General features: G+C 39.9%; 1 protein-coding gene across 3 annotated transcripts; it reads left to right on the top strand.

Moving 5' to 3' along the window:
* The first annotated feature begins 1,008 nt into the window (after positions 1-1,008).
* HDC (histidine decarboxylase) lies at positions 1,009-12,505 on the top strand. 3 transcript variants are annotated; one of them, XM_079318303.1, is made up of 13 exons: positions 1,009-1,301; positions 2,104-2,276; positions 3,286-3,399; positions 4,144-4,266; positions 5,074-5,208; positions 6,092-6,235; positions 6,486-6,552; positions 7,345-7,507; positions 7,613-7,703; positions 8,835-8,933; positions 9,863-9,964; positions 10,151-10,805; positions 11,120-12,505. In XM_079318303.1, exons 1-13 carry the CDS (start codon positions 1,274-1,276, stop codon positions 11,227-11,229), a joined length of 2,004 nt encoding a protein of 667 aa, XP_079174429.1. In that variant the 5' UTR covers positions 1,009-1,273; the 3' UTR covers positions 11,230-12,505. The 3 variants fall into 3 exon arrangements, with proteins under 3 accessions (XP_079174429.1, XP_079174431.1, XP_079174430.1); XM_079318305.1 differs by lacking the exon at positions 11,120-12,505 and having other exon boundaries at positions 1,013-1,301; positions 10,151-10,504; positions 10,644-10,837; XM_079318304.1 differs by lacking the exon at positions 11,120-12,505 and having other exon boundaries at positions 1,013-1,301; positions 10,151-11,088.
* Positions 12,506-13,143: the final 638 nt, after the last annotated feature.

Genomic DNA, 13,143 nt, shown 5'->3' with positions numbered 1-13,143 from the left:
GCTGTGAGAACAATGTAAAAACTTTTTAGAACTATGTGAGTAGTTGTGCTGCATTAGAGTACCTGAGGCAGAAAATCAAAGTACTCTGGCAGCCAGTACTCACCTGTGAGAGAGCAACAAAACACAGGGTCTGCCTAGCCTGGCATCCTGTCTCCAGCAAGCAGGAGCTTAGGGTATGGCAAAAATAGGTAAGAATATAGTGTATGGAAAATAATTTCTCTTCTGGTGCTTAGTCCTCAAGTCCTACCTCTCTCTTTTCCCAGGGCTGCCTGGTACAGTGTAGAGCAAGTCAAGATGGATAAGAATTCAGCATTGAGTAGTGTCAAAGACTGTGCTGCCAGAGAGAGGTCAGGATGTGTTTTCAGGTCCTAAAACAGAAATGAGGCAATGTATTAGGCTGTTCTTTCAAACTGGGAACAATCCAGGGGGAGGGCTTGGAGGAATTCTGAAGGGACAAAGCTAAATCCCAGTGCTTGTGCATATAATACAGAAGACAAGAAAGCACAGTGAGGGGAAAGGTGCATTTTCCCAGTTCAGTCGTCAAGGGTGATATCCATGGAGGAACATCACCCTGCTCTGATCTGAAAGGCAGGAAATCCACAAAGAGGATCATTGCTGCTGCACATTGTAGTCCTGGAACTAGCAATAACTGTGAAGCCTTTTCTTTTAGCAGCATGAGACTGACAGCATAAGGACTGAAGACTTGTGGGGATATAGGTATACCCTTTTTGGGGGGGAAAAAAAGGGTTCTCAAAACAATTCTTAGGAAAAGTCCCTGTCTCCCATGTCAAATTTATTCTTTGTTGGTACCTTGGTTTAGTGGCTACTGTTAGCATAGTAGCTGGGAGTGCTGGCATAACATCAGCTAGTTTTTATTTGGTTTTGAAAGCTCTCTCTCTTCTGCAAGTCTCATGTTAATGTGCCTTATATTCATGGCATGGATTACTGTGAGACTTCTGAAAGATTGAAAATGGGAAAGTGCAGAGGCAGCTCCTCTTAGTGATACACTATCTTACACATCAAAAGAGCACAGATGAGAACATGAGAGATTGTAAAAACCCTCAGCTGGGAGGAGTTAGATAAACACTCCCCAATAACCTGCCTGTTAAACCTTTTCCAGAATGTGTGAGTCTGAGAGATAAAGGGAACTATAAAGGGGGAAGCAGCTGGGAGGGCACCAGACCAAACTGACCACAGCTCCCAAAACGTTGTGGCACAGGTTTGAAGAGGTTCATTCCTGTTTCAAAGTTTCCACAATTCCTAAGGAATCAGTATGGAGCCTGAGGAGTACAGACAGAGAGGTAAGTGATCTGTGGCTCTTGCAAATAGGTAACATTTGCTCATGGAGATTGACTGTTGTAGGACTGCAAGTGATAGTCAAAATTAGGATGAGCTGTATACTATTTATTTGTGCAGTTGTCCTTGGGACTTGGATCTGCTGAGGCAAAAATGTATCTCATGATTGAGTTTAATTAATTTAGAGACTGTTGGTAACTTAGCCTTTTTGGTCTTGCATCTAAGATGCAGTGGGAAAGCTGCAAAACTGTAATTCTGAATAAACTTGTGATAAGGGGTTATGCACAGTATGATGTCAGCGTATATATGTCAGGCTGACACCCTGACACTGCAGTGGTACTTGGACAGTTCTGAAGATGGAGAGCTAACTTTGGTTCCAGGGCTGCAGGAGATTTTTTTTTTACATTGGAGAAAAGGTGTGGAGCTATGCAGTTGATTTCAGAGGATGCAAAAGGGCGTTTGCTATAATGGTGTGGAAGTGTAGGACATGATGAAAATTTGATTCCTGTGAAATACAGTTTCAGCTAATTTGTAGGCAAGAAAATCTAACCTTTCAGCAACCAAACTGTAGTTGCACCATTATTGTGTTTTAAAGGTACCTTTGAACTATTCAATGACATTGAAAAATCCCTGTGAACCTGTTGTAGAACATTATTAGATGGGACCAGTAGGAGGGAGGAGCTGGAAGCAGTTTTCCAATGCTATTGGAATCTCTGTCCAATGCTAAGGAAAGACTGTGTGGAATGCTGGTACTGCTAGTTAGTGTTTCCATAACTGAAACTAAAACCACTGGTTTGCCTCTTCCAGGGAAGGAGATGGTGGATTACATTTGCCAGTACCTGAGCAATGTGAGAGAGAGACGGGTGACTCCTGATGTACAGCCAGGTTACATGAGAGCCCAGTTGCCAGACTCTGCCCCAATGGACCCAGACAGCTGGGACAACATCTTTGGAGATATAGAGAAGATTATTATGCCAGGGGTAAGAAATAAAGTATAATCATGACAGGAAAAAAACATTACTACCTGGGGTGAACACCAAATGCACAGGTTCTGCAGAACATTGTTCTAAATAAGTAAAATACCCAATAATGTTGCATAAATCTTGTAGCTGTTATGTCCACAGTTGTGTTCCTAACTATAATTTTAGAGGTTAGATTGTGACTGCATTTTTAAACTACTTTGTATACAACTCATATTTGCTTATAGGGAAACATTCACCAGTATGAGAAAATCATTAGCTTCACAATGTCTCTACCTGCTGAACCATATAATCTTAATTTCAGAGAGGTGGAAACTTGGCACAGCAAGGTGAAACAACTCTTACCCAATTTCATGTGCATACAAGGCTTGTCTCCTGCACTTGGAATGTGAAAGTCTACTTCCTCTTGTACATAAATACTGCAGAGGGAATTCATATTATCAAACTGCATGTTTTATCTAAGAAGCTTTTTCAAAGTCTGTTCTTAGATTTTTTTAATAGATGTTTGCAGAAACTTGATCTGGTGTAGGAGAGGCAATCAGATTACATGTACTTATGCTGGTGTCCCACACACAAGCTCCTTCAGGTGTATGGAAGGCTTTATATAGTTGTAAATTGCTGTGTGCAGCTAAAGGCAAGTTGTTGTTTGACAAAATGAGCAACTTTGTTGCAAGGATTCCCTTTATAAAGATAAATACTTTGATACATCTTTCTCATTCTGATCTTTCAAACACAGCACAACATTCTTTCCTGTTCAGAATGCCTGTTTAATTCAGATAAATGCTTTTGCTGTATTTTGCAATTAATCTGTTAATAATGCAGTGTTATCATCTGCTGGTGCTGCTCCTCTGTTGATATTATCTCTGCAGCTCTCTGCTAGCACATGTATAGTTGTACATATTATGCTGCTGTAATCTTTTTCTCTCACTTTAAACTGATACTAACTAATACATCTCATGCAAAGATTTGTGACATTCTCAGACTTAATTTCTACATAATTCTGTTCTAGGTAGTCCATTGGCAAAGTCCACACATGCATGCCTACTTTCCAGCTCTAACGTCCTGGCCTTCACTCCTTGGAGATATGTTGGCTGATGCAATTAACTGCTTGGGATTCACATGGGTAAATTTTTGCGGCTATTTTAGACATTTCTCTTGTGTGTGTAATGTGCAAGAGCAGGTCATAGTCATTCTTTCTTGTTCTCTGAGTCAATATAATTATTTGTTTTAACCAACTATATATTGTTGCATAAATGAAAATTGACACTTAAAAAATACCAATCCAAAAGAACGTATAAGAACAAGCATTACATAGTAGTAAAAGGTGAATGAAGAAAATATATTAGAAATGTCTGTTTTCAAATTATTTGCATATCCCACTGTGAGCATTGTTCCTTGTCATCTAGTCTTAGTGCCAAGACTGTTACACAAGCAAAGTAAGCAATAGAGCAGCCACCATCCATGACTGCAGGCTAGATTGGGCTCCATTCCAGTTCTCCTGCTCCTTTGAGAGAACACACTTCCTATTTTTCCTCTTCTGAAAATAATTGTTTGGTGGCCTGGGCCAGAATATCTGCGTATTTTGTATCCTCCTGCTGCAGCTACAGAGCACTACTTGATTATGGCTCTGCACACTGCAGCAGTTTCTGAAGCCAGTGTTTTTCCCAGTGCCAAAGTTGCCCAGATTTTCAGATGTGTGTCTCTGGGTAAGAAAGTAGAAACTCATAACCCTATAATAAATTGGTGGGTGTGGTCTCCATGTAGCTGTATCAGATTAGCTCGTTGCTTCTTTCAACTCTCAGTTGGACAAGGGATCACTGCCCAGAGTGAATTACAGCATGATTCTCCTTTAATTTTTTTTTTCTAGGCCTCCAGCCCAGCCTGTACAGAGCTGGAAATGAATGTGATGGATTGGTTAGCTAAAATGCTGGGCCTTCCAGATAAATTCCTGCACCACCATCCTGACAGTGTGGGTGGAGGAGTATTACAGGTAGGGGAGACAAGAGATGGCCTCCTCAACATTTTGTTTTCAATTGAATTTCTCTCTGGGTGGTAGTTTTCCTAGAGACAGAACCAACAAAATTTTCTATATGGGTTTGAATCCCAATTTGGTATTTTCCCAAATTTTAGTATTAAATATGGAAGATAATAGAATAGAAACTGCTATTGCTTTTAGTGCTGTGTTATGGGCAAACAGCACGTATTCTTGTGGTGTTTTTAAGGATAAATGAGTTAGATTTCATTTCTTCAATCTGTTTCACATCCTCAAATTTTGCACTGAAGTAATTCTTACATAATTACAGAATGAATACTTGTCACTATCCTTCTTCCACAGCCTTTAGCCACACAAGAAGTTATTCTTTCTTTTTCTCATGTCTACTTTTTGTCTCTGAGAAGTACAGGATCAAGGCCTGAACTTTTATCTCATTCCAGAAGGCATAAGCCTTTGTGTGTTCATCCTGGAATCAGTGCTGTGTCCTTGTTATTATAAGGGCCTTTGATCATGCTTGTAATTTTATGGGAAATACTACATTTTATCTGTAGAACAAAAGAAAAATGTGGTTTATTTACCCCAGAACTCAGTGCTGCATGTTAAAATATACTGCAGTTAAAAGGCTTTGTTTTGTATTGCTGGACCAGAGAGCTGCTCATCAGTTAATGACTGTCCACTGCATCAGAGAAAAGCAGGAGTAGGAACAAAAGAGGGAGTGGGCAGCTGGGCTTCACTGACTTCAGCACATCCCTGGCGAAATAGCAATAAAGTAGCAGAGGCAGTAAATGAGCAATGTCTTTGCAGAGCACTGTGAGTGAGTCAACCTTGGTTGCACTGCTGGCAGCAAGGAAGAACAAAATTCTGGAGATGAAGGTTTCTGAGCCAGAGGCTGACGAGTCCTCGCTCAATTCTCGCCTCATCGCTTATGCATCTGATCAAGTAAGTTCTTATGACTCCAAGGAAAACAAATTGCTTCTGTTGTCTCACTCAGCCTTTGCCACGTGCAGTTGCATTTCTGTACAACACAGGAATGCTTCACAAGCATGGACGAGTTCCCCTACTGCTGCTTTCTGCAGATGGGGAAACTAAATCATGTGAGGTGAGGTTTTTAGGGTCCTGGCAGTCCTCAGGAGATTGTTTCACATGACTGATTTCTGCACTTCCTTCCTGTTTTTCACAAAGCCTTACTCCATGAGCTAGGTGCTGATCTCATGCTGTTTCATCTCGTGTTTCTTCCCAGCCTTCTTCCCCTCAGGCATGCTCAAGGCACTGTTACCTAAATGCTGTTCCTGGTTTTAAGCTCCACTGTTGGCTTTTGCCAGCAAACTTGTGCTGTCCTTGCCTTCCTGAGCTGAACAATTATATTCCCCTGGGAAAACTGCCACAGAAGAGGCACTCATGCTCATTGTCTCTTAGTATAACTAAAAGGACTTTATCTTGAAAGGTGTTTTGCTCTGTCCAAGAGTGAACACACTTCGGGGAATTTATCTTCTTATGTCAAGGAGGAGGGAGTAAACTGAGGTTGATTCATTTCTAGAGACTCCTTTAAGAGCTGAGTTTTGATAAATGGCCTCCCAAACACAAGATGAGGATGCCTATTATTATATTTTGAAACCAATGCCCAAGTAATTGAATCATTCTTTGGAATTACAGTGTACTATTTCTTATTGTTATGTACAAAGAAGATGCTTTCAGACTTGTATAAAAATGGATTACAATAAGGTCATTATCTCTATATTTCTTGCCATCAATGTCTTTCATAAAGCCATGACAACTGTTCAGACTCAAATCTTGAGTTCTCACTGTTTTTCTTATTTTAAAGGCACATTCCTCTGTAGAAAAGGCTGGCTTGATTTCTCTTGTGAAGATAAAATTTCTGCCTGTGGATGAGAATTTTTCCCTCAGAGGTGAAACTTTGAAGAAAGCCATTGCAGAAGACAGAAAGAAAGGCCTAGTGCCAGTCTTTGTATGTTCAACTTTCTGGTTGGGGGAATTGACATAGTGTTATATTCTTAATGTCAACATGAAATTAAGGATGAAAAAGGTCTTGTTGTGTTAAAATACATCAACCGAAGGTTCAAATGTATATAAGAATTTCTATTTTACTAAATAAAAAATTTTAATGTTTTGTCTGCAATAAACTGCCCATTTCTAAAGTGCTGCATCCATGTATTAAAAGGAACCAAATCTGTTATAGCAGGTTTGTTTTTTCCTAGGTGTGTGCAACCTTGGGTACAACTGGTGTCTGTGCTTTTGACAATCTCTCAGAACTGGGTCCAGTTTGTAAGTGTCTTTTTTTTTTCCCCCTGCTTTTGATCTATGAAAGCATCTAGAAGATTCTCTTAGACTTTTTCATGCCAAACCAAGGAGAGCTGAGTTTTTCAGACGTGTCTCAGGGGTGGCTGAAGTCAGTACAAGGCTGCAGTGATTTCTGTAAGATTTAGATGAGGATTCTAAAATACATTCTATTTGAGATGGATGAAATTTGCCAACTGATAAATCTTTAATGGGGTTATTCAGGAAACACAGACTGTGTGGTAGTGTTGTAGGATGGATACATTAATATTTAATCTAGCAAAGCAGTTTTGAAGGTAGATTCTGGTAGGACATCCTCTGGATCAACCAATTTCATAGGTAAATTTGACATGGTTGCAAATTCTATTCTAGCATAAATTCTGACCAGTAGCTGCTGAAGACCTGAGGAGCTTTCTGCTATGGCTCAGGTTGTGGTTGCTATTTCTGGGTCCTTTTTTGCTTACTACTGTGTCTTTATTTTGGCTTTGTGCAACTGAAGGATACTGCAGAATTTCACTTAGTGAAAGGGGAGGTGAGAACAATCAAATGTTTAAAAGACTCACATGAAATACAGAACAGTGAATTTTGTTACAGAGTCCACCTGGTTTCAGCATTATCCTATATTTTGGCATTATGGATCTATATCTTTAGAACAAAACTGGGTTGTCAATTGCTTGTCTGCCTCCTCCAGAGCAGTGCACCTGGTTTGCAGAGAGGAGAGATTAGCATGCACTTTGATTCCCTATATCCCTTACATAACTACAGTCTCAATTCCAACAGGTGCTGCTGAGGGACTCTGGCTTCACATTGATGCTGCATATGCAGGAACAGCATTTGTATGTCCTGAATTTCGATTGTTTTTGGAAGGAATTGAATATGCAGATTCCTTTACTTTCAATCCTTCAAAGTGGATGATGGTCCATTTTGACTGCACTGGATTTTGGTGAGTACAGTCAAAGCACAAACAACACCAAAAGGATGACATACAAATTGCAAAGTTTTTCTCTGCACTTATTTTGCTAAATCTAGTTCCTTGTACAATCAATAGGGTTAAAGATAAATTCAAGCTACATCAAACCTTCAGTGTTAACCCTGTCTACCTCAGACATGCCAATTCAGGAGCTGCAATTGACTTCATGGTAAGTTATTCTTTAAATTGATATTTTATTTGCCTATAAAATTTTCAGACTGTGAAATTCCTCTCACATTCTGGACTATGTTTATCTTACAGCTGGTCTACATAAACCAAATTACACTAATGCAGAGAAAATAGCAAAACTTTGCAGTAAGCCTTGATTCTGAAGATTAATTATAAAATTGCTTTCAGATTGAAGTACTTATGATTTTTACACAGATGGAGATCCAGCCTTGCCTTTCTAATACAAAGGGTCATTTCTGTATATTGTGTTGCTGAAGTAATTCCTACTGATGCCATTTTGGTTGGATTTCTTGTATCTCTGATATGTAATGAAAGAGAAAGCCATACTCAGAAATAGCAGGAGAATGAATTAGATTTATTAATTTGGATTAAGGTATTCATAGGAGAGCTAAAAGATATTTCACTGCAGATACATCTTACAGCAGATTTCAGTACAGTAATACAAAGGAATATTCACTGCCAATTATTTCTGCTATGATCTCACCCTAGTCCTGAAAAGATAATTGTTTTCTTGAAATCAATAGTGCTTTTCACTATAGTGGAGAGAGGGAGAGAGAGAAAAAAAGATATCGAGTCCCTCTTGTGGTTAAATGCGATCCTACACATGATTGTGCAGCTTCTCTGAAATACTCCTTTACATGTTTTCTCACTCTTTTCCTTAGAGTAGGTGTTGCTTTGTCTGCAGCTGTCTACCCCACTATCAAGTCTTGCTGTTTATAGTTGATTTGGGAAAATGTTCAGGAAATTACAGGAGTTGATGTGAGCACTAGTCAGTCCTAAAGTGTAAATGGCCACATCTTAAATTGATTATGCTCTTAAATGCTAAAAGCTGTTGTTATAAGCTGGTAATTAATTTAAAATTCTAAGCATACCTAAGACACAAATTAAGGGGAATAGCCAAAATCTTATTTTTGCAAATAATTGAAAAATATGGGAACACAGTGTTTCTTTGAATGCTGTTTCCTAGGCTTAGCAGATTTTCAGTAATATGACACTATTCACCTCAAGAGAGATTTCTGACCTGAGTCTGAAGCAAGAGATGTAGCAGTGGGAGGGGAACTCTCCTTTCTGTTGTTTCTGCACTCACTGATGTGCTGCTGTGTTTTCACAGCACTGGCAGATTCCCCTGAGTCGTCGGTTCCGTTCTCTCAAGCTGTGGTTCGTGCTGCGCTCGTTTGGGGTGAAAAAGCTTCAGGCTCATGTCCGACAGGTGTGTGAATCACCCGTGGGTTATGGCCAGTTCTTGGGTGAATCACCCGTGGGTTATGGCCAGTTCTTGGGTGAATCACCCGTGGGTTATGGCCAGTTCTTGGGTGAATTACCCGTGAGTTATGGCCAGTTCTTGGGTGAATCACCCGTGGGTTATGGCCAGTTCTTGGGTGAATTGCCAGTGGGTTATGGCCAGTTCTTGGGTGAGTTACCCGTGGGTTATGGCCAGTTCTTGGGTGAATCACCCGTGGGTTATGGCCAGTTCTTGGGTGAATTACCACTGGGCTATGTGCAGTTCTTGGCAGCTGAGATCAGTAAACGCAGAGATGCAGAGATGAGTAACAGAAATCTTCTCACATGCATGTGAATTCTAAATGCCTGCTGGTTTTACTCTCAATCTGTAAAGATTGACTGTGTAAACAAAACATTTCCAATCCCCTTCTTGACAGCACTGGGCAATGGAAAGGGACTTGGTCAGTCACTGCCTTCTGCACTTTGCTGAGCCATGATCTGGGGGAGCTTTCTTTGAGGTCAAGTGGCAGCTGTTTGGGAGGCAGGCTGTGATGAATAGCTGAACCCATCACTGTGAAAATGGACAGGCTTAAGTCTCTGATGGAGTGTAAATATGAGGGGTCACAGTGTGTTGCTGCAAAAGCACTCTAATAAGAGAAGGCACATTCTGTTTTCAAACCTTCTAGAAAATCCTTAGGTATAGGCCCATTAGTCATGTTCATTGTCAAGGGTTTGGGCAAATAGAGACAGACTTTAAAATTCTTAGCTTTGATGTAATTTTTCTGTTTGCTCTTATTCATGCATTGGAATGTTGTGTTTTAGTAAGGAAAGGAATTCCTTTTAACTACCCAGTTCAGCATCTTGCAGGAGGTTTGTGACAAATAGATAACTTTTTTTTTCCCCCTTCCTTAATTACAGGGTACTGAAACAGCCAAATTCTTCGAATCCTTGGTTAAAAGTGACCCACTCTTTGAAATTCCTGCCAAGAGACATCTTGGACTTGTTGTATTTCGCCTAAAGGTAAAGATTGGCCCACTCTTTGCAATCTCTTTGGAATGAACTGACCACAGCTGATCTCTCCCCAGACATTAATAACTGTGAATATACTTCCATGTAAAAATTTGTGGTTACAATTCTTAGATATGTTTGGATGTCAGTGGAATTCTAACTATTGTATTTTTTTTTTATTATTGATATTTAAAACAGGGTCCCAACTGGCTGACAGAAAAACTCCTGAAAGAACTGAGTAGTTCTGGCAGGCTCTTCCTCATTCCAGCAACCATCCATGACAAGTTCATCATTCGCTTTACTGTGACGTCTCAGTTCACAACCAGGGAAGATATTCTGCAGGACTGGAGCATCATTCAACACACTGCAGCCCAAATCATTAGGCAGAATTATGGGTTGCACTACATCAGTTCTGATGATGGGGCAGGAATCCCCACTACAATAGTTCAGCCTACTTCTGATGCCATTAATGATGTTCCTCAGCTTTATTTAGAGGGAGGAAAATACAAAACACCTTCCAGAAAAACAGTGGTTCAGCCTAAGAAATTATCAGTAAGTCCCAGTACGTGTGTGATTAGTCAGCAGGTGAAAGGTCAAGAGGATCCTCTGGATGACTGTTTTCCAGAAGATGCCCAAGATGTTACCAAACATAAATTAACCTCTTTTTTATTCAGTTATTTATCTGTTCAAGGCAAGAAGAAGACAGCACGTTCCCTTAGCTGCACCAGTGTGCCAATGACTGGTAATCTGGAGCAATGTAACCCCAAAGCAGCAGCCACTGACAAGAAGGAGTCTCGTGCAAATGCCAGAGTTCTTTCCAGGCTGCCTGAAGACATGATGATATTCAAAAAAGGTGCCTTCAAAAAACTAATTAAATTCTACAGTGTCCCAAGCTTTCCAGAGTGTAGCATTCAGTGTGGCCTTCAGCTGCCTTGTTGTCCTTTGCAGGCCATTGTTTAACAAGTAAGAGAGCTTGGTCCTTAGAAAGAGAACCAAAGTTTGCTTATTCACATGCAATACTACATGTTCTTTTGTTCAAAATGTATGTTGTGGCAATGACCACTGAGAAAATGCCTGTGCTTTTACTGCTGAAAACCTCATGTATTTATAGATTAAAATGCCAAATAAATCTTGTAGGCCTATAGCATGAAACTTTCTGTTTTGTAGACTGTGGAAAAGAAAATGCCAATTTTCATCTTCTCAGTCCCAGTAATGGACAGTTTCCAGCTGGTAGTCTGGAACCACTTTGTCAAATATGCTGCCCCAGGAGGGGATAAACAATTTAGGTCTCAATTTGCACCACTGTCTCTTTATTTATTTGTTTGGTTTTGTTTGGTTTTATTTTGCTTAGGTTTGATTTTTGGCTTTGGTTTTTTTGTGGGGGGATGTTGATACCTTGACTTAAAAATCTCTAGACTAATCTAGGACCTGTGCGTGCAGAGACAATGCCAACATGAGTTCTGAATTGTGCAAAAAGGAGGATGTAACCTCTCTAAGAGGTTTTGCTGCAGTAGGGCAATTTTCCCAGAGTTAAAGAGCAGCACTGCCAGTCCATCTGTTCTAATCAGCCAAGGGAGGTTTTGTGCAACCACGTTGCAAAACACTTGCCCTTGCAAAGCACCTGTGGCCTTTCCCAGCATTACCTAAGGTCTGTACATCACAACTGCATGAGGAAAGAGAGGGGGAATGGTATTTCCCTCTCTCATAACAGAGAACTAAAGAGGCATTATGGAAGAAATTGTCTGTATACAGCAAACAAATGTTTTCTACAAAAGGCCAGGGATTTATGTATATAAAATATTGGGGGGGGGGGGGGTGGAGAAACATCTATTAAGGACAAATTTCAATTTAGGGATAGTACAGTTGAGTCAGGAAGCATGGTGATTGCTAGGACTTTAATCTGGGAAAGCACTGCTAGATGCTTGCTTCCTTCCTTGTTGTTTCCAGACACCTACAGTCACCCTGTCTTGAAAGCAGCACACTCAGACAGATGGATCTTCCCTCTGATAAAAAAAAAATAAATTCCCAGGTTATATAAATAATGAGCCTGGTTAATGTTAGACCCTTACCTAATGTTAAACAACACCAGCTAAACTCATCAGCCAAGGTGCAGGTAGAGTTGGAGTAGTTCTGTTTCATTAAAACAATCTTACATTCATTTTATTTCTACTAAAAATCAATAACCACGTCTCATATAACTTTTAATAGTGCTATTAAATCTTTCTGTTTACACAATAAAGCAATAAACACACAGTGAGGATGGCAGTCCCTTTGTGCCTAGTTTTAGATGTTTAAATTTATATTCAGCAATAGGAAGTACTGCCCTGAGTCAGACACTTGTAATCTATAAACATATCTAATGTGCTAGTGAGTAACAAAAACATGATAGAATTTTACAAAATTATGGAAAGGTTCTTTTTTCCCCACTTCCTGTCCTTTCCTCCACCTGTTTCTTTTATTACGTAAATTAATAGTATTTTATTAGACATTAAGAATCTTTTAAAATATATATTGGCTTCTTAAATTGGAATACTTCCTTGAAAGGATAAGACTTCCATCAACAACAGACTAGAATGTGTATTTATGCAGAATGAGTATGTTGGCTCTATGTCTTTCAGGAAATACAGGGCAGAGAGCAATGCAGTAGATGGTAGAAGTCAAAGATGAGCATGGAATGCTGGAACTGCAAAACACTGTTTCAAGGAGTGATTCAAGAAATAAATCTGAACCATTGAGGAAAGATAAATAATGTGCATAAATGGCAAGGAAACTGCAGACCTGATTCTCTGTCCTGGCTTATGGTTTTCATAAGGTGCTACAAAGACTGATTGATCCCTTTTTCCTTACTAAATTCTAACTGCAGTTCTACCACTGTCACATTCATTTTATGGAAAAATGTTTCTGAAATGAAGGATGAACTGATATAATTGCAGTGATCCAAACTATCTATGAAGCACCTGGGAGTAGGTACCCCATGCAGACAATAGCTTAAAGTACATCTTCAAAAGGGACACTCTATAAACTCTCACATCAACACTTTCACCTGGGGATCACCTGGCTTGGGTTAGGGTATTCTGGCTGCAAAACCCCCAAACTCACACTACCCAAAACACAGGTCCACAGGTTTCTAGAGAACTCCTCCTTTTTTGTGTGAAGCTGAGGTGCTCACATAAGGTAAGTGTTTTCTCTAT

The sequence above is a fragment of the Erithacus rubecula genome, assembly GCF_903797595.1.
Source record: "Erithacus rubecula genome assembly, chromosome: 14".
NCBI lineage: Eukaryota > Metazoa > Chordata > Aves > Passeriformes > Muscicapidae > Erithacus > Erithacus rubecula.
The sequence above is the reverse complement of the archived record's forward strand: the minus strand, read 5'-3'. Positions and strand labels throughout refer to the sequence as shown.